Genomic DNA, 22222 nt, shown 5'->3' on the forward strand with positions numbered 1-22222 from the left:
GGATATAAACAAGATGAACTGGATTTAACTTGACCACAGCTCCCCAGTATTGCCATGAAGATGCAGTTCCAGGACTGCTTGTACCCATTCTTTGGAGGACAGAAAGCTGCAGCCGACACAACCAGGAGCAGCTCCCTGTCCACACAGGTGGGGTGTCACTAGCTGATGGCTCTGCTGTCCTTAGCACTCTCCATATAAAAAATGGACATACCTTGGCCGGTGAGTTGCGTTTTTAAAAATGACACACAAATCATTGTTTCTATCACTGTTTCAACATTTTCCTCCATTTCTATCTTGCTTTAGAATACGATTTTGACTAATTATACCCTCCTTCTCTGTAAAATGTGAATGCTCATTCCTGTTCTGCTTACTTCACAGGGCTGTTGCCAGTACCCAAGAATGAGGTTTGTAAAAAGCTGATTTGCCTTCTACCAAGTGCTCCGCAAATGCTGCCTTTTTTACTCGCCAAGGACTTCATTATGGCACGACTGAGGGAAAACTGACATACTGACAAAAGAAAAACAGCACACTAGATCTTCACTTTCAAATGAAGAGTAACAGAGGGTCCTTGCACTGCATTGGCTGGAAATTATCTTCCAGGGCCTGAATTTGCTATTCCTCGTCACATAACTTAGTGCCAGCACATGAGTCCCTAAGTTCCACCCTTAGTTTCCTACGTTAGCTCAAGGAACGGAAGGGGAGAATGGGACCTAATAACAGTTACCTGAAGTAGGTAGCTCTATGCTAGATAGACATGTAGGACAGAACTAGAGGGAATAGGTCTAAACTGGAGCAGGAGGGATTCAGGTCAGACACTCAAGAAGAACTTCTGTAAAGGTTGTATGATGCTGGAAGTCTTTATCAAGGCACAGTGCCGGGTTCCCTTGAAGAAAGAAAAAGGCAAGGAACAAATAGGTGATTTGAGTTCAGTCCTGCCTGAGGGGAACAGGCCTCTGGATGAAGTCCACAGAAGCACTAGAATGCTTACAGGGTCAGCTTTAATGGCTGACTGGTTTGCCTTACCTTTAAGATTTCTCCATCCGCGTAAAGCACATACATGGTCACTTCAATATTCTTTTGTACACTCTTTCCCCCTCTCTCAAAATCTCCCTTTTCCAGGGTCAGGTACAGGTCATTACGGATATCACCTGTGGGGAAAGAAACGGCGTGTTCTCGTGACCACAGAAGCTACACCGCTCAGTGCTCATGGAGGACTGGGCTAGCGTTTGGATCCTCCAAAGTTTGGGTCGGTGCTCAGGGCATTCCAACCTTGGTTACGATGGACATTCTACCAATATCAGTGCAGCAGTATTCAGGTGGGTTAGTTATGTACTCTCTGAGTCTGAATTCTAAAGGTGTTCCATTGCCTCTTGGCTGGGGTGGGAAAAGGCAGAGCAGAGAATCTTTCCCCAGTTTGTAGGTGACAGGTCAATCTTTGCTCTCTAGGAGAATGGCTGTAATCTAAGCCTTCAAAAGAGTAAAGATTTTAGAATTAACAGGATTAACACATATCTTAATCAGGTCTATGTCTTAATCTATAAATCTTTACTTCCTTAAAAAAAAATTTTTTTTTTTTCCTTTTAGAGATTTATTTTTTGCAAACCCCAACCCTTCTGAGTCTGACTGGAGAATACACTACTTCTCCTTCCTTCTGGAGGTTTGGCTCCAAACCCCATTTCCTGCTGGAGTGCTAGGCAGAGGTCACTGGCCTAGCTGTCAGTCTTCTTCACCTCATTTACCAAAAATTTTTTTTTTTTCTGGGAGCAAACGGCTCTCCAAAAGCACAGGTGCTAAGGAGCTGGGGCAACAGTCTGTTGTACTCTCGCTGCCTCTCTGCGCTCTGACTCCAGCCCACTCTGCCCATCTCTGCTGCTTCAGACTACGCAGGAGAGGCTCGAATTGCAAGCTGAAAATGACCCAAGTCACACCTGCCATCTTCAGGGGGATGAATTGGTGGTGGTGGGGGGGGGTCATGTATAAGAAGAGCTTATGTAGGTTGCTCTAAGGTTCTGAATCTGTAACACGACCAATTTTATTCACAGTCTAAAGAAGGGATTTTGGCTTTCAAAAAAAACTTAGTAAACGCTATGGGGGAAAAAAACTCTTCAGAGGAAGAAAATAGCAAACAAAAACAGATTAAGGGCAAAGTGAAGATGTGTTAGCAGCCTGAAAAAACAACTGAGGTGATAAAACAATTAACTTGCAAAGTGAGCTATGTCAGAAGCCAGATATTCTTTCCACTCTACTTCTTAGAAAAAGTGGTACATCTCAATATGTGTTCATTACTGGAAACCACAATGACAGAAACCTGTGTGGCTGTAGTTTTTGGTTAGCAAGTGAATTCTGCGGTTTGGTCAGAGATACACGACAATGGCCTCTCTTCTGCCCTGACTACCTAGCTAATTGTGGAGTGTCTGTCATGCATAAAATCGTGTTAGACCAGGGGAAGGCATATATCTGGGGCTTTTGGGGGCTTCATGATCATTCTTCACTTCAGATGTGCGATCTTGAAATTGCTGTTCTTTGATTGCATAATGAAGGTTCTCAAAATGTTTCAGCTCAAGTAGGGAAGAATAGCCCCTGAGAAGAAATTAATTGTTGTCTAAGAGCCCTGATAACTTCCCCTAAGGCTTGAAAGCCATTCTGGGCCCAAACAAGCAGTGCTGAGGCTACCATGAAGTGATGGGGAAAATATGTTGTGAAAATCACACAAAAATGCAATTGCTGGGTAGGTGGGACAGTCTTGAAAGATGTCCATTCTTGCAGTCTGCACAGACTTTCCTCTTGGGTTGGATAGAGCCTGTGCTTTGAATTTTGATGAGTCTGGAACCTTAATCTGCTTTCTTTGGGCAATCCTGCTTGGCTCTTCCTTAGCAAGACTGTCGACAGCACCTGGGTGTGCAGGTGGGGCTGGGGAAGGCATGTAGAAAAAAAAGAGGAGAACTCAAAAGCATCACTTTGTTATTGTCAGGACAGACGCAGAATAAAATCATTCCTGAAAGCAATGTTGAAACTTAACTGCGGACCTTCTATGTGTTACTGCTATTATAATGGGATAAGTCAGAGCTGTTACAACCTGTAATTTGTAACAACTGAAACAGATATCACAGAGCCTTCTTCTGCTCAAGGCCTTTTAGTTGTACATTAGCTTTCCTATGGAATTTAAGTAATTATCCAATTTCTAGACTGATGTAGCCTAAAGTGAATGCTCTAGAGAATTTTACGGTATAACTTAAAGAATAGGTGCTCTATTTAAATATTACCCTGGTTTGTATCCTCTGGAAGTTAATTCTCAAGACAATCTGTGTGGCTTTTAAAAGCAGACGATGGCTACCAGCAATAACCTTCTAGCTTATACAAACGCTTTTAATTGCTGTGGCTCTATACACAGATTAATGACACTGCAATTACCATAAACTTTAAATGAAACATTTTCAAACTTTTCCTGGATATATATGATCTAGAACACTAATACCAAAACTAGTCATTGCCTTATATATCGTTAATGACCTGTGTTGGTTTTTATAGAGTGCGTTCATAGTTTCTGGGCACCTCCTCTAGGGCATTTTAAGCCATTTCAAATCAGATGGCTTGAGGTAGATATTCCTACAGTTTTCTTTCTTGTTTAAATTTTCTACTAAAATAGAACGCCTTTGATTCTCGTATCTTTAGATACGAGCTGAGAATCTTTATCAATACGAGTAACACTGCCCTGCGAGTTATAGATTATAACAGCTTGATTTCATCAGGCCTTTGGTTGGTCTTTATTTGGAGGACAGACCTGCCTAGACCAGGGTCATTTTCAGTTAGAATAGGTATTTGGAGCCTTAGGAGTTGAAATTTTTAGAGTGGCTCTTTGTGAAAGTTAATGTTGCTGATGCCTTCTTGTCAAAACCTTTCTGAAAAATAATTTAAATCAAGGTCTGTATTAATTCTCCTGAAACTAGAAGAAAATTTAAAAAGAAGCAAATGTGAAACATTCCAGGATCTAATGACCCAGGTCTGCCTTACAAACAGCCTTCCAGGGATCCCCAGCTCTTCAGCTGTTCCTACTGCCTGCCACACAAAAGCTACCAGTGGAATCACGCCTTTGGGTTAAGGCACTGTCTCCAGGAGGCTCCTGTAAACTTTAGCACCAATTGCTAGGAAATATTACCTAAGAGAGGGATGAGCACAGGCACGTTACAATGAGGGCGGGGAAAAAGAAGGCATGGGCAGTGGCTTTTGGAGGTTTGTCTGCAAACCACTACCTGATTGTATGTATTTGAATCACCTGAGGTCTTGGGTGGGCCCTACATACATTGAAAAAAAAATCACCAGATGATTCCGATGCTCCCAAGGGTTTAACATCAGGGACCAGATCACGGAGGTTCTACTGGGAGGACACTGATGAAGTTTGGCTGGGGGTCTGGGCTGCACAGCCCTTAGGCAACATGGAGGAATACTGAGAAGGGTGTGGGAAAGAGAGGCATTTTTTGCAGGAAGTGGGAGCAGGTATTGCTCAGGGTGGCCCTGCTGATGGGCTCTCTTTAGGAAAGGAATGGGCAGCCCTGCCTCCCTGGATACCCTCTGCTTCCTGAGGCTGGCAGAGCATCTCACAGCACCATCAATGCCTTACACCCCTGAGGACCTAGTACTTGGTTGTCAAGCAGCAGAGTTTCTTGAATGGAAAGATGAATGAGTTTGTTCTCATAAGAGGACCTCAGAATAAATATACTCTGTCCCTCTCACGATCTCACACAATAGCCAGTGCCAGCTGTTGTTAGTATAGCTGCAGGTCAGAGAAATGGGTCCTTACAGCAGGTAAACCTTCTTCTGTAAAAGGCCAGATAGACATAGGTCTTTGTCACATGTTCTTTGTTTTTGCAACCCTTTTAAAATGTAAAAAAAAACATTCTTAGCTGGCAGGCAGTATAAAAACAGGCTGTGGGCTGGATCTGTCCAGTGGGCTATGGTTTTTCTCTCCCTGGATTGGCATGTTTATTTGTGATGAACAGTTTCACTACACTGCAACTACACATCGAAAATCCAGATTCCTGTGAGCCTACCTACCATAAAGAGCTGCTGGGAAGGGGCAGAGTAATAAACACGAGCTAGTTTAGTATTATGGCAGGGATTGGCTTGAAATACTCGGGGGTCCTTATGGAGTGAGACATCTTTGAGGGAAACAGTGCTGTTCATCTACCAGAAATCTTAGGAGGGTAAGGAGTATTCTGATAGAGCTGCCACTGCCACGGCCACAGCATCCAGCAGAGAAGGAGAACTACGTGCTTCAGTGGCCAGATCTGACCCTCTGAAGACCTGCATTTTAGTATGACCTGGAGAACGAGAGCTCACAGTGTGTGTGTGCACGTCTCTCTGAGATTACTCATTGTAAAGGGCTCAGAACCTCTGAGGTCCAGCTCAGGCACCAAAGTACCTGTTAGCCAAGAGATCTCTTGACAGATACACCAGGCTTGCTTTGAGTTTTGGGTCAATCTGTCTCACAAAGTTCCACCGTACATGGAATTCCAGCCCAGCAGAAATGGTCCAGGACAGCCCACTCAGGTTTGGGCCCCCAATCTTGTTTGGATTCTTTATTATATTCATGTTCCTTCTGTATAAATGACTTACACCACATATTAAGAGGTTTTGGGTTCAAGAATAGTAGTAGTTAATATGACTTACAAATACTCTTGTCTATTTCTAGATAGGATTAGAAAGGGCTCCTGTGGATAGTGCTTTCTTTCCTTTAAAACCATGTAAAAGTAGAACTAGCTCTCTACCAGCAGACACAGCAGCCTATTGAGGACGGCCCCAATTCTATATTGGTGGCAAAGGAGTGAAGTCTCCTGAGAGCATTCAAGGAGATACAAAGAAGTTTATTACCATTAAGCTTGGACAGTTTTGGGCATGTGACCAATGCTTTATTTTATAGCAGTTGTTTTCTTAAGAAGAGACCAAAAAAAATAAGAAAGGACTCTTAGGAGGACTTTTTAAAGTACCCAGGAAAGATGGGTTCTTTATTTTTGTAACCACATGTCTTCAGTGTCATATTTCTATTGGCTTCTATTGCTACAAAGTCAGTGATGCCCTCACTCCATCTGGATGACACGTATGAGCATAGTGTGACATCAGTATACATGGTTATTCCTTTCTTGGGCCGGGGATGAGATGTTCTTCCCACCTCTTATGGAACCAGATGTGACCATTCCTAAATCATTCCTCAGAGATAGTCCCAAAGCCTTATTTGAAACTCTGACTGACTACAGTTCTACGAACTCATTTGTGGCAAATCATGTCATCACTCCCCTTGAGGACAGCTTTCTTCCAAAAGCCACATCTCTTGTGTTTTTGCCTTTCATACGCGTTATGTCCCAGGGAGCTGAAAGGAGAGGCTTTCTGAGTCTCTGTGGCTTGGGACAAGCACTACTCATTTTCTTTTAAATGTGAGTAGCTGATGTCTCATAAAAATCCTTTTCTGTATCTATACTGTTCTATTTTACCTCGTGGTTAAGGTTTTCTAAACATTCCAATAGGTCCTCAATTTCCTTGAGTCTTAATGAATACCTGAAGTTATGCTTCTTACAATCTTCTAGGCTGGGCTAGTAGCTTCTCTTTTTGCACCTTGTCAGTTATCCACAAAAGGTGAAGATTATGAAGGATTAATAATGTATATGGCACCCCACCCCATAATGCAACATTCCATGAAATAAATGAAGATGGAACAAAGCAGGCAATAAGCAGACAGGACACACAAAAGCAGAAACTTACACCCAACTATCTTCATCTCTGCATCAGAAAGAAAGGAGCGAGAATGAGGGGACAGCACAGAGAGAAACAAGAACAATTAAGACAAACAGGAAAAGAGAAAGAAACATCACTCGCAGGTCAGTGATGATGCATGCATTTTTTATCAGGGATCAAAGCAAAGGATTGAGTGTAATTCTGAGCACAAGGGCAAGAGTCAGAGTGTCCCCTGTAGGGCTGTCAAGTCTGTATAGCTACCTTCTAACGGACAAGTTCAGGGCAACCCAAGAAAAGCAGCACATGCCCCAGGTCTAACTCAGGGACAGCCAAAGCATCCCTAAAGCAGAATACTTTCTAGGACATGGGTCTGAAAAGGGGTCCAAGACCAGCAGCATCACCATCACCTGTGAATTTCTCAGAACTGCCAATTCCCGGGCCCTAACCCAATCCTACTGAATCAAAACTCTTGGGGTGGGCTCAGCAATCTGTGCTTTTCCAAGTCCTTCAGGTGATTCTGATGCACACTCAAGTAAGAGAAGCACTGTTTTAATCCACTGCGGTCAAGGTGATTCTGACTCATCGCAACCTCACAGGACAGAGTAGAACTGCCCCACAGGGTTTCCAAGGAGCGCCTGGTGGATGTGAACTGCCAACCTTTGGTTAGCAGCCGTAGCTCTTAACCACTACACCATCAGGGTTTCCAGCACTGCTTTAGGAAAGGCTTAATCATCAGCTACAACAGCATATTAAAACACAGGGCCAACTGAGCTAACTTCTTACAAGACAGGAAAACATTCAGCTAATATGAAACTTGGCCCATATCACACACAATGACAACCTCCGAAATTCAAGAATTGGAAAACAGGTTAAAACATTGTATTGCCCACAGAGCCATGCCAGAGCCCTGTATCCCCACTGACCCCAGGCCAGACTTTCCAGAAAAGTTAAGAATTAGAGAGGGACATAAAAGGTGGTGGCACATCTCTGCTGGCTTAGACAAGGTCAAGAGAAGGGTGAAGCTCCTTCTTGAGTGAGAGGTTTTAAGTCATTGCTGCCAGGTATAATCTTTTGGCTTATAGTTTTTTTTGAAGTTTTATTATGGCTAACTCTGACATGTGAATCACAGGAACAATGTTAACTACTTTTTCACCTGGCACATCTGTCCTGCTCGAGTCTTTCCTACCCATATTCTTGGAAAAAATCTGGAAAAGACTAAAATTGTGCTTCAGAGTTATTAGTTTTTGTACTGAGCTAAAATGAGTTTGGAGGAAAGGTGCAAGTACCCACAGAAATATGGTGATCAACCAACAAAAGGTTGTATATGCTCAGTCTCGAAAAATGGCTTAAATCCTCAAATTTGTTCATTCTTCTGTAATTCAGGATGCCAATTCTTGGGTTGGCATGCATTCCCTGGCTTGCCATTCAGTAGTAATGGCTCCCAGAACACCAGCAATGCCATTGTTGCCTCCTGCTCATTACCTTGGGTCACGAGTACAGCTGGGTGGTTGTGTAGCCAGGCCCTCTGTTGGGCACAGAGAAGGACATCTCCTGTTCGCAGCATCCATGGAAAGAAATCCCACCCAATGGAAAGCAATGGTAGGACATCAGAAAGACCTTTTTAGAAATGGTATATTGTATACTTGTGTGCATAGAGCTTGTCTGAACTCTTTCATACAGCTCCACCAATATGTTTTGACAAGGTCCTACCTGGGCCATCTGACAAAAAGACCCTTTTCAAATGAGTGGCAGTTTTTGCAAATAATGGGTAGTTTTAAAATAAGGATTACAGTTTATGAGTAATGCTAATTTTCCCAGTTACTCTCGTTTCTCAGACTTATTAAGTGTCGAAACACTCACGGCTACTAACATAATTTCTTTCCTGGTTCTTTCCCCATGTGTCCATGTATCAAGACGACAAAGTTGCAACTTCTTGTAACTTGGTCACATCACCACTGTGAGGGCTGAGGGGCTAGAGGGGCTGTTGCCGCCCAGGTCAATATTCCCACAGGTGAAGGGTAGACCAGCTGTAGGTGGAGGGGTGGCCAGGGCTTGCATGACTCATCAAGGGACTTCTTGCCACAGTCATCATTTCCCAAAACAGGCTGACTGCAACATGAAATTCTCCTGCACACTTTTCTGGTTGCAAGAGCCAGCCCTATCACCTTGCCCGAGGATGGCAGACCCACTCTGACACTATCTTGGGGTGCATTAAGGGGCTGCCCACAACCCTAGGAGCGGCCTTCTGGGGAAAGAGATTTTTTCCTTAGGTGGAGGCTGAACTCTCTCTACGAACTGAGGAAGGGTAGAGAAGGGGATAGATTATACACAAAGGGCTGCTGCCTGCCTGTGAATCAATCCCTACTGTCAGCCAGCACTTAGCACCTCAAAGGCAGACAACTTAGACAGCAGCACACTCACAGCTTCAACCTGGATCTCTCAGGATTCCCCAGTGTTTACCTTGGGGAACAAATCCTATAATGATACCTTAGCAAGCCTGGAGAGGGCAAACCCCCTTAACAAGCTCACTGATGAGCTTACCTCGTCAATGCCCAACACTGCTGCCTATGTAGAGTGTGACACAAAAGATCTCTTTCCGTGGATGGTTTTGACAATGTAACTCTTGAAATCAAATTTCACCTAAGTGCCTATCTGACGGAAGTTTGTTCCTTTCTAATTTCTGCTCACTTGGTTTTAATCCCACGTCTGTGTGGAGGCTACCAAGAAGGAAATTTCCGAATCTTAGACAAAAAGTTCTTAGAAAAAGGAAGGGCTTCAAGTGTCTTTCTCTTAGAATATATTCCCCTCCACATGAGCCCAGATAGCTAAGTAAAAAATTAGCTATCAATTTTGGTACCCACCCATTTTTCTTCAAAGTCACATCTCCAAGAAGCCAGTGAATATACTTTTCCTGCTTATCAGTCCCAGAGTGGGCTGAGGAATGGTGTCAGGACCAAAAAAAAAAAAGAAAAACCAAACCCAGTGCCGTTGAGTTGATTCCAACTCATAGCGACCCTATAGGACAGAGTAGAACTGCCCCGTAGAGTTTCCAAGGAGCACCTGGTGGATCTGAACTCCCGACCCTTGGGTCAGCAGCTATAGCACTTAACCACTACGCCACCAGGGTTTCCGGACAATATGGGAGAAATCTATGGAGGGTGTCATCTCTACAATAGTCAGTTGGGGCCCTTTTATAAGCAAGATATTTCCTTAACATTTAAAACATGGAATTGAGTGAGTGACCTGGGTTTCCCACTGAAAAGACCCTCCTGTATGTACAAACAGGAGATGAAGGCTGTGCACAGCATCTTGCTCTGTGTTTAGTGCCTGTGAAGACAGAGTGAGAGTAACAGAAAACAAAACTGGGCATAATCTTGGAGGTCAGAAAGCAGCTGGAGTCCCTCACATGGGCCTTCTTTATGCTCAGGCCACACTCCCCTTTGAGTACACGCTGGAAAATATAAATGAAGCACCATGAGGAACTCCGAATAGGTGATATTTGGAGTGGCCACAATCAGTTCAGTCTAGCCTGGCCTGGCCTTTTTAAACTAAGGGAAACAAGCTTCTAGCAGAGCATTCAAGCTCAATTGGAAGGGTTTGTCTACTCCCCCTAGAATCCATCCAGACACACATTTGTCGGTTTTGATCTCCCTCTCCTTGTTCACATCTTCTCTGGTTACCAGACCACCTGCCATCCATCTGAGCCATGCCTCTACTCCTCCCTCACGGCCTGTTTGGATCTACTTCTCCAGCTCTGCCTGTGTCCACCTTACTAGGAAACACGCACCGGGTATTCACCTGCTGGAACCACACCTGACGGTCAAAGCAGTGCTACTTTCTGCCCTAGTTGTCCTTTGGGCTTTAGGTGAGGAGAACGAGACGATTCCTGAGAAACTAGCCAGGTAGTACTATTCACAGAGTCTTATCTACATAATTTGCCTGATAGATTAAAAAATATCTGCCATTCCTACATGAGTTGGGATTTATGAATACTGCAGGTACACATTTTGATATTTTCTTCCCCTTAAAGAAGAGGTTCTTGTGAGGCAACTCTCCTCAGAGAAATGTGATGGCAGAGAAAGGGTGTAAAAAGGCATCCCCATGCAGAGTTTCTTGTTGGTTCCTACTACTCAGCTTCCACAGGACACATCAAAGCCCATCTGATGGATTATCAAGCTGCACTGGTGAACATGATGTGGGGGCTTTAGGAAAAGGACATATGCCTCAAGAGCCAAAGGGGCCACTTGCTACAGACTGCAGTCAGCAGCCTGACCTAGGTTGCAGGGGCTTTTAATTGCGGCAAGGTTCCTCTACAGCACAATTCATGACCTGCTCAGAAGAGGAGCACTGGACTCCGTTCTCCTAAACCCCCACCCCACCCCACCTCACCCAAAACAGTTCTGCCTACCTGGCATGATGACATCAGGAAATCCCAATTTCCTTGTAATTGCCAATCCCCTATTAAATATCATGGGGTTTTCTCTCCGAATATGTTCCATGTCTCCACGAAGAAGCTGCAGAGAAATGATAAGACCTGCAAAAACAAAAGCATTTCCATACTCAGAATCACATGTCCTCTCTGCTATGGAGTACCAGAAAAGGCGCCAGAGTCACATTTTCCTCTGAAATGTGCGCAAAGCTCAGCATTTTTCTTGAGAAAAATTTTAATGCCGAAAGTATGTTATTTTGAAGAAACTTTCTAGAAAGTAAAAGGAATTTATGTCAAGATGACCTCAATGATCCAGAGAACTAGTCTACTAAACATAGCCTGAGGTCTGGTATCTGAGTTGCCTTTCTCTCTGCTGCCTAGTGTCTAGTCTAGGGCCAGCATACTGGGATGAGAGGGCTGACCTACAAGAACTGTACATTTAGGGGCCCAGAGAAGTCTACAGAAACAATATAAAGGCAGACTAGAAATACGTGTGACATAAGAAGTCTCAGGGTCAGAATGCCCCACAAACAGAAAACGAGCAAGCTAAGCGGTACTATATTTTATTGGTATCAGTATGCCAAAGTGTGGGAAGCAACATGCTGGTTCAACCTTGCAATGGTTTGTAAAGACAGCAATGGAGAAGATAACACATTCTCCTTGCAGGGAACCATTATACTACAAGGAAAACAAGTGATGTGTTTTGTTTGTGACACTAGCTAAGCCTTGCCTCAGATACAGTGAGAGTTTCATGCTCTCCAGATGACCCTAGGGGCTCTGTTCAGAATTTGGAAGAATATGTAATGTCCCCACAGGTGAGTCGGCTTCTGGCTCATTACTTGTACCCTAGGAGTTTTGCACAAAGTTAGAATCTCCAGGAATTTCTCCTTAGTGTTGCCACTGCAGCCCCTGGGTAGGTTAAAAGATGTAAGAGGTCAAGTCTAGATGGAGTTAGGAAGTACCATGGCTGAGACTTTGAATGGGATTAGCTGTTAACAGGATGATGAATTTAGATGGTGATCTACGGGTGATCAGGAAGTACTCTCAATGATCTGAAAACTTGGCAATTGAGCAGAAGATGAACATCTATAGAAATGATGGAAGAAGGTATTGTGATAATGAGGACAATCAGAAGAGTGATGGCTGGAAAGTAGAACTGTAGAATAAGAATGGTCTGGGAATGGAGGAGGGAGAGGAGGAGGGGAACAGAGGGAAGTCGGAAAAGTCACAGATAATGTATCTGGCAGATATAAGCATTCCAGTAAATAGGAATGGGTAATCTCACAGAGGGATCAGGAGGAGAAACAGGGTTCCACTGCAGCCCAGACAAAACCTCAAGATAATCTGATTGCTTTTGCTAAACTTGTGCTCCCCAAGAAACCCTGGCATTATACACGTGTCCCAGGTATCGTTAACATCAGGATCTCAATGACCTGAAAGATGGATACTTGGCATTCCAAGGATTAGATTCTATATTTGGAATTTTGACCACTCTAAAATAATTTTTAACAGCCTGATCCCTTGGTGAACTAAACTACAATTAGTTTATGAACCTGAAAGCCTGAGGGCCAGACCCCTAGATCACAATGATTTCTGCAAAGGAGAGCCCTTTGGGAGACCCATCCATTACCCATAGCTACAGCTCATTCATCTGTGGTATCTTTAGACACCTATCAAATTCTCATACTCTGGATGAACGAGAAACCACTGATCTAGGAGACAGCCTAGGTTTAAGGCAAATACCTGTAAAGGAGAAGGCTCATGTACTCCAGAATTTGATGGTGTGAAGGTTTGAGGGCAAGGGAAAAAAAATTACTCATCATTTTGCATTGCCCAGGACTTATTCAAGTACTCAATGACTGGCTATCATCTCTGCATTTTCTGAGCAACCAAACTGGCCTCAAGATGCAAAGCAGAATTTTCAAGGAAAGACTTGAGCTGTTGGGAGAGTCATGGCTAACTTCCAAGCTACCCAAAGAGATCCTGAACAGCTGCTCTCCTCTTGAATTAGGAAAAAATGAGGACCAGGGCTTCAGTTTATGCAAAAGATCAAGCAAATAAGCACACGAACAACAAAGAAACCACCAACGGAGGCTATAAAAACTTTATCCCCTTTTGCAGGGGCTAGGATCCTGAAACTATGGCTCTCCTTCCTGGTCCTGAAACCCTGGGAGATTGAGACACATGTCAAATAATGCTAAGGCATGGTCCTCTGGGAGAGAGAGCCTCTATTAATAGGTCCACTTGCCCATGCAGTATATGGCCAGTCCTTTAGTAACTCAATGGGGCTCTCAAGCCAAAGAATTTAAAATAAACCAGTTACACAAAATTCTTCTGTTGATCTGATCCCTCTAGTTACCTGATACACACACATACACAACAAAAACAAACAAAAAACCATTTTCTTACTGAACTTCATCTCAGGTTAAAGATTATTCTATTAAAATATAACTGGACAAATTACCACTTGTATGGAATATTGGAGGGTCAGCAACCTGGCCTTCTCCCTACCACCACCACCTATGGAAGAGCTGGATGAGAATTAATTAGGTAAATTAATCTCAGCCCACAATATCAAAATAAAGCTATAGTTAATAGCCATTTAAAATACATAGAAATCCTGTGTGCCAAATTTTTATTGTCTTACTTGGTCTTTTTTTAATTGCAGTAAATACATATGTAAGAAAAACTTGCCTTTTCAACAGTCTTTCACTTGTTCTTAATGACCTTTATGCTACTAGAATTGCTAAGAGTTCAGTCAATGTTGGAAATAGAAAGCCACATATATTAAAGCTACACAAAACAAAGTTACTGCTAAATGATACTTTTGCTCTTAGCATTCAAACCAAGGTAGCAATTCCTCCTGCATTTTAATGATTTAAGGAAAAGCATTAATGACTTCTGAAAAAGAATTGCCAAGGCAATGAATTGTTCATAATGTCTAATAAAGATGGGTGACAGTTTACAGGAAAGTAAACTAGCTTTTTAATAAGGATATATTCTTAATTGAGGAGACTAATAAAGCCTTAAACTATAGTAAGTAAAATTCCTTGAGCAATTTATGAAATTATCTGACATGAAGACCCCAGTCCAGCAGTGGGAAACCCATGCTCAGAAGTTTTTCCATAGAGTAGAAAGGCCAGAGTCCTGGAGTCTGGAGACCTGGGCTCAATCCTTCATCAGTTACCAAGTCACTTCACTGAGCATCAGTTTCCTCATTTATTTAATGAGGGGGTTGAAACAGGTAATTTCAAGGTCTCAACCAGCTTCCAAATCAAGCCTTGTCAGGAAGCAGTCAGACACACGTTTCAAAGAAAAGCAGCCCATTTCTCTTCCAGGCTTTTCTACAATTGCACAGAGACTTCCTCTCACTAGAGCCACCCTAACTGCGGTTCTCTTAAGTCTGTGGTGCCCCCTCCCACCCCCAGCACAGAGGGATGAGTGCCTTCTAACACTGTTTAAATGGCCAGTGTCTGTGAGTTCTGGACAAAAATCAGACACTGAAGATGGCATGGTCCCTACTCATTCTAGAGAGTAAGACAAAACTCATCATCTTAACCTGGTGAGGGGGTGGTGGCAACTGCTCTTTCAGTTGCTCCTTTTAATGTATTGTTACCACCATCACTCTTTCGAAATGTTCTCCATGTTTTAGTGATAACATGACCCAATAATGTAGTCAATGGTACCTCTATGTAAGTCAAATAAGTAAAATAAAGCAAAGAGGTGCCCTTGGCTACACATGCTAATGCAAACAGCATTTACCAAAGTTTCACTAGTAACTTTTCTGTATTTTAAAAACAAGATTTTACTTGTCTCTTGCTTTTGCCTAGTTTTAGGTGTGGAATATGCACTCCATCTCTACAGAGCAAATTACGCACAGCTTCTTGGCACGCAGGTACATACACAAGGGAAAACAGTCATTTATAGTGAGAGAGGCCCAAGCACTCCCAGGGTCTCAAGCTCTGTGGAGCTGCTCTGAGGACTCTCCTAGTTGAGTATCTGCTGACTCTGATAGAGAAAAAAATTTCCTCTTGACAAGTACTACTGTTTTGAAACCATCATGCCTTTATACTGCTACTCAAGGCCAACTTTTTATTTCTAATGATGTCCATGAAAGTTAAAACAAAGTAGGTTATGTAAAAGAGGTTATGAAATGATTTAGTCCCTGTCAGGAGAAACATGGCTCTATATAAATTTGATGGCTATCTGCAAGAGTATATAAAGGCTCATAGGCTTTTAAACAGTGCTTCTAATTTAATCAGACAATTAATTTTTCAATTTAGAAAACACAACTCTTTAATGTGTCGGTTAGCATCAATATTTAGATAAAAATTATTTAAACAGATCTTTAAAAGAAAAGGAGATTAACGGGAAAGGAGAAGTTGAGGTAAGATGAAAGCTGTTTTGCAATAAAGGTTTTCTGTTCTAGTTCCACAATGATACTGGCAGACTAATCATTGATTCTCATTAGTGTCAGACTCTCTTGGTGATGCTAACACTGAATAGAAACAGAACGGGAACAGATATTAATATCTGTCTTTTTTTTGGCTGGGTGTATAATCTTTGTTCAGGAAAACATAGGCTTCACAATGGGACAAACCCTGCAACACTTTTGCTTACTCTGGATTTAAATTGGGACTCAAGTTATCTATTAAAGCACGTGGAATCCACTACAAATACAAAAGAAACTATATTTTGGTCAGCAGTAATTAGGAAAGGCCTCAAATCATCACAAGAAAGAAACAGGAGAAAGTACCCAGGCAGGAGAATAAACCTCTGTAGGGAATTGGACTTTACATACTGCAGCCAATCAGCACCAACCCATTGAGGTGCTGTATGATCAACAACTGCAAAAGCAATTCAAAGTTCTCTAGCAAGAGAAGTACGTCACCATGGCTGGCGCTGGGGGCAGAGTACTTGGCGCTGGACTTTCGGATGATGTTCTCGTGGATCTGGGACCACTCGCTTTCATTGTTGCACCTGCAACAGAAGGACAGGTGTTATGGCTCTCAAGGTTTTAAAACATCCGTTTGACTTTCCAATGTGGAACACCAAATTTAGAGGTGAAAGGATTCCTCACTTTCTTAAAGAAATGACTTGATAATAAATTAAGACAAAGCTTGCTTCCTGTTACGGCACACTGGAGATTCACACTTGTGGAAAGGGTAAAAACTCTAAAATGAACCTCTATAAACATTTTAAAAGTGGTAAAATATGCTCTTCTCTGAAGAAGCACTCTGCCATGTGACAAGTTCTTCCTTTTCAAACCCCCCTTACACACACACACACACGCACACACACACACACAACCAGGCCCCAGAGAAAACGCAAATGCCTAAATATGTAAGAATAAACTCCTTTCCTAGGTACTCTTTGGGATTGGGGCCAAAAAAAAAGGAGAAATAACACTGTACTTCAACGGTGAGGTTCTGAAATATTAGTCTCCTCATCTGAAGGGTAAGTCCAAGAGAGCTGAAAACACAGTGCAGTACAGTGAACTACTGATTATGGCCCTGGAGAAGGACATCATGCTTGGCAGAGTACAGCGTCAACGGAAAAGAGGAAGACCCTCAACGAGGTGGATTGACACAGTGGCTGCAACAATGATCTCAAGCATAACAACGATTGTAAGGATGGCTCAGGACCGGGCAGTGTTTCATTCTGTTGTGCACAGGGTCGCTATGAGTTGGAACCGACTCGATGGCACCTAACAACAACAACAACAGCCATAATCTTTGTGATTCCCAAACAATAACTGGGTGGCACTATGCAAATAAGGTGTTTGTGGCATACCAAGAAGACTGTACAGCCTGCTAATAATGCAAATAAGGTGCATGGAATCCTTATGGGGGTAGGACCATGCAAATAAGGTGCATGGAATCCTTATGGGGGTAGGACCATGCAAATAAGGTGCATGGAACTCAAACGAGGGGATTGGTCAGTTTTGCAATCTCGCTAAGCTTAAAAAGAGTTCATCCCAGAGGCGTGAGTGGGGACCTTACTACCATCAAAGAAAGAAGAGTTAGGAGTGGAGCTTATCTTTTGGACCCAGGATCCTTGCACTGAGAACCTCTTAGACCCAGGAGACAGCTGTAACAATGAAGATGGTGAGAGATGGTGCGGTAGTAGCAAAAAGCAGCGAGAAGCGATGGCAAGCATAGCAGAGTCCCAGTGGTAGAGAAACAGTGGCAGCAAAACCAGAAGACCAGAAAGAGATGGTGTGGTGGGATTTCGGGCCCACAGAGTGAGGTGGCTAAAGTGGCTGTGCTGACGCCAGAGCAAGAGAACTGAGTGCCTTCAGGCAACAGTCTTGCTGGTGGAGTGGGGTGCCTCTGGGCACTTACTGGTGGAACTAAAGAGCTTTGTAACACTTGCTTGAGCAGGGCAGAAGCGCAGAGGCCGAGAGTCCGAGGGCCAGGGAGAGCCCTGCCTGCAAGCACAGCTGAGAAGTTGTCCTGACCAATGAACTGTACCCTGAATCATGCCTGACCCTGATAAACTTCTCTAATAAACCTTATACCTATTACTTCTCTAATAAACCTTATAACTGTGAGTTGGTCAATGAATTCTGTGTGGCCACTGCAATGAATTATCAAACCCAGAAGGGAAGCAGAGTGTGCCGTGGGAAAGATAGCTCATGTCAGAATTGGTAAAAATGTTGGAGAGAGGAGGTATCTCTGACCTCTGCCTCATAGAAATCAACTTTGGGCTAATGTTGATCTTAATTCTGTCCTCCCCCTTGTGAAGTTAGACAAGGTCAGACATAATCAATGCCACACCATTTTTACAGTAAGGAATTCCTCATCCTGATGGAGACGTCTCAATGAAACAGCTGAAATGATGTGAGTGGCCATCTAAGATACTCCCCTGGTCCCACCCCATCTGGAGCTAGGGAGAATGAAGAAAACCAGATTGCAAGAGAAAGATTAGTACAAAGGACTAATGGACCACAACTACTACAGCCTCCACCAGACTGAGTCCCCCAAAAGTAGATGGTGCCTGGCTACTACCACTGACTGTTCTGACAGGGATTACCATAGACGGTCCCAGACAGAGCTGGAGAAAAATGGAGAACAAAATTCTAACTCACAAAGAAAAGACCAGACTTACTGGAGAAGCCCCAAGAGTATGGCTCCTGGACACCCTTTTAACTTAATACTGAAGTCACTCCTGAGGTTCACCCTTTAGACAAAGATCAGACAGGCCCATAAAATAAAACAAGCCTAAATGAGCACACCAGCCCAGAGGCAAGGATGAGAAGGCAGGAGGGAACAGGAAAGCTGATAATGGGGAACCCAAGGTGAAGAAGGGGAGAGTGTTGACACATCATGGGGTTGGCAACCGATGTCACGAAACAGTATGTGTATTGTTTCATGAGAAACCAGTTTGCTCTGTAAACCTCCATCTAAAAAAAAAAAATTAGCACAATAAAAAAGAAAAGAAAAACAAGAATCGGAATGAGACCGGGGTAATCTCTTGAAAATTCCATTTGACACTCAGGGAGTCCCCACAACCCTGGTCTCACCCCATCCCCTACTGGTTAGGGAGGTAATGGACCTGACCCAAGAAAACAGGACCCATTCACAAAGGAAGGCACCCAGAATCTTTTCATGGTTACTCAGAAGTGCCCAATCCAAGGACTGTTTTCAAAAGGAAACCCCAGTCACAGTTACAGCATGTATGTTCTATCCAGCAGTATGAAGTGCTATAGGTTTTTAAATAAAAAGATTTACATACAGGCCAGAGATAAAAGGAGTGGGCCAGTATGTTAACTCTATTACTTAGTTTATACTGGCTCTGCAGACTCCTTGGCCAGCATAAACAAGCTTCACTTACACAGAGCTATTGCACTAAACTGTTAAAGGTGAGATTCTCATAGCCCAGAGCTCTGATAATAATTTCCTACTTGCAGAATCCCTTTCAAACAAAGAAAGGGGGAGGCTGTCCTTCAAAATGATCACTTGTGATTTAGCAACTAAATCAAAAGTGAGAGGTGCTGACAGCACATCCAAGCCTCCCTGTCTGACATACACACTGTCTCATCTCATCAAACCAGTTAATGTATCACAGAAGGACCCACATGGTGGGGATTCAAAGACTTGCCTTATCAGTTTTTTTTTTTTCTTGTCACATTCTAGGTTTATAAGATTAGTAGTCACATTCTTTAACTTGGAGTCCTGGTGGCATAGTAGTCAAAAGCTAGGCTGCTAACCAAAAGGTCAGCAGTTCGAATCCACCAGCCACTCCTTGGAAACCCTATGTGGCAGCTCTCTCTGTCCTGAGGTTGCCATGAATTGGAATCGACCCGACAGCCGCAGGTTTTTTAACTGAAATCTGACTATATTTTGTCGTAAATAATATACTCTCCTTAACTCCACTACAAAAGAGGCTTAACAATTAAACTCCCCCACCTTTAATATCCTAGGCATTAATAAGGTGAAATGTACTGGTTTTGGTCATTTTGAATTGGACAATCACATGGTCTACACTGGGAATGACAAACTGAAGAGGAATGATGTCACATTCATTGTCCAAAAGAACATTTCAAGATCTATCCTGAAGTACAACGCTGTCAGTGATAGGATAATACCCATATACCTACAAGTAAAACCAGTTAATACAACTATTATTCAAATTTTTCCACCAGCTGCTAACGCCAAGGATGAAGAAATTGTAGACTTTTACCAACTTCCGCGGTCTGAAATTGATCAAACATATGCAATCAAGAGGTACTGATAATTACTGGTGATTGGAATGCAAAAGTTGGAAACAAGAAGGATCAGTAGTTGGAAAATATGGCCTTGGTGACAGAAACAATGCTGGAATTGTAATCAACTCAATGGCAATGGGTTTAGTTTGTTTGGAACTAAATGTTTACCGCACTCTAAGTCCTTAGAAGGTAAGGACTGTGTCTTGTTTATCACCTTAATATATAGCAAAACTTGTGGCACATAATATGTGCTTAATTTAATACATGTTGAATAAATGAACAATTTCCTAAGGCAGTTGGCTATTTCTTACAGTTTAAGTGTTATTAATTGGTATTCTGCCAACATTTTCTACCAGAATTAGAATAACCAAAGTGAAAGCAAATCATGAGGAAAACATTCTGGATTATGGCCATCTTATGGAACCATGAAAAGCTTTATCTAGATTTAAAAGGAAAAGAAGAAAAGGTAGAGAAAAATCACATTTCTTGGGCAAGTGGGATAGAAAAAGAATGCTCATATGCACCTGTCTGTTTGAGCCAACAGAGGTAGGAACATTAGTGAATGAAAATATGCTTAGACAGAAGCTCATGGTAGCTCCAGAGGAAAGACTGAAACCAAATTTCATGCAGGTTCATTTGCAGTTTGCAGAGAATGAGCTCCTGAAATTTTAAAGTTTACTTATGACTGCCTATAAATAATACTTAGCTCTACTGAATGGTCAGGTTATTATTCCAAAGCAATCAATTTACCTTTGATATTACCTTTAATATGCTTCCTTTCAAATATGTTAACAATGAATTCAATTGTTTAGTTATTAAAATAATTAGCATCTTTAGCCCTAACCCAATGACAGACTTTATCATTTCACGCCCCTCTGTCTTAACCCTCCCATTCTTCTAGCAGCATCCTCATGTTATGCCTGATATAGTTATTAATGGCATGTTTAGGTAAAATTGCTTTTTAATCCAAACTGACCAAAAATCTCATTATGAGGTGATAGATGAGCACCTTCTATGGCCCTTCTTGCCCACAAGTTCTTAGTTTGGATGAGTATAAAAAGCAGGTGGGTTTCCAAGCCCACAGAAATGCACATATATTGGCTTATTCTCTCCATTCCTCCATTTCCCCCATCTGCTCTGTGTGTGGCTACAAATGGTCTCTCCTTCAGCAGTTAATAATTCATATGATTATATTCAAAAGAAATTTTTCTTTTTCTTTCACATCATTGAACACCTTAGGAAAAATACTTCTGCAATCTCTTTTCAAGATTAAAATAAAACCTAGATCATTTTCTTCCTAAGAATTAGCAATTTAAGCTACCTTCAGTATAATCTATGCAAATAAGTAATGTTGTTTTAGCTTTGAATTGTCTAGAATAATTAATAAACTTTATTCACCCCTAGAATAATATTATTTCTCTGCTTTTTACTTGGTAATAATGTACTTCCAAGATATAAGGGCTTCTCTCCAAGGGGATGGGCAAAGGAAAACCTCTCTATTCATCTTGAGTCTGGCTCTTTCCTTTTCTACAGCTTACAAGTTACTACTGTACACTCTGCCCGTGTTCTCTACCACAACCATGTGATGCACCTGATGGCAAAGCTTGAGAAACCCTTCTGACTTTTGTTGTTGTTGTTAGGAACCATTGAGTCAGTTCCGATTCACAGTAACCGTATGTACCACAGAATGAAACACTGCCTGGTTCTGTGCTATCCTTACAATCGTTGTTATGCTTGAGCCCATTGTTGCAGCCACTGTGTCAATCCATCTCACTGAGGGTCTTCCTCTTTTCTGCTGACCTTGTACTTCACCTAGCATGATGTCCTTCTCCAGGAACTGATCTCTCCTGATAACATGTCCAGAATATGTAAGACACAGTCTCACCATCCTTGCTTCTAAGGAGCATTCTGGTTGTACCCGTTCCAAGACAGATTTGTTTGTTCTTTTGGCAGTCCATGGTATATTCAATATTCTTTGCCAACACCATGATTCAAAGGCATCAATTCTTCTTCGGTCTTCCTTATTCATTGTCCAGCATTCACATGCATATGATGTGACTGAAAATACCATGGCTTGGGTCAGGCGCACCTTAGTCTTCAAGGTGACATCTTTTCTTTTCAACACTTTAAAGAGGTCCTTTGCAGCAGATTTGCCCAATGCAATGAGTCTTTTGATTTCTTGACTGCTGCTTCCATGGCTGTTGATTGTGGATCCAAGTAAAATGAAATCCTTGACAACTTCAATCTTTTCTCCATTTATCATGATGTGGCTTAACTGGTCCAGTTGTAAGGATTTTTGTTTTCTTTATGTTGAGGTGCAATCCATACTGAAGGCTATAGTCTTTGATCATCAGTAA

The 22222-nt window shown here is 42.4% G+C and overlaps 1 protein-coding gene across 1 annotated transcript in view; it reads right to left on the reverse strand.

Annotated features, from left to right (window-relative positions):
- DOCK3 (dedicator of cytokinesis 3) overlaps positions 1–22222 on the reverse strand; it is a 572157-nt gene that overhangs the window by 120334 nt on the left and 429601 nt on the right. The window contains exons 13-15 of the mRNA XM_064274461.1: positions 16047–16135; positions 11135–11260; positions 1024–1148 (exon numbers count right to left, since the gene is read on the reverse strand). Coding sequence (XP_064130531.1) covers positions 1024–1148; positions 11135–11260; positions 16047–16135 — 340 coding nt within the window. The remainder of the gene's footprint in view (positions 1–1023; positions 1149–11134; positions 11261–16046; positions 16136–22222) is intronic.

Source organism: Loxodonta africana, chromosome 22, assembly GCF_030014295.1.
Source record: "Loxodonta africana isolate mLoxAfr1 chromosome 22, mLoxAfr1.hap2, whole genome shotgun sequence".
In the NCBI taxonomy this organism is placed as follows: Eukaryota; Metazoa; Chordata; class Mammalia; order Proboscidea; family Elephantidae; genus Loxodonta; species Loxodonta africana.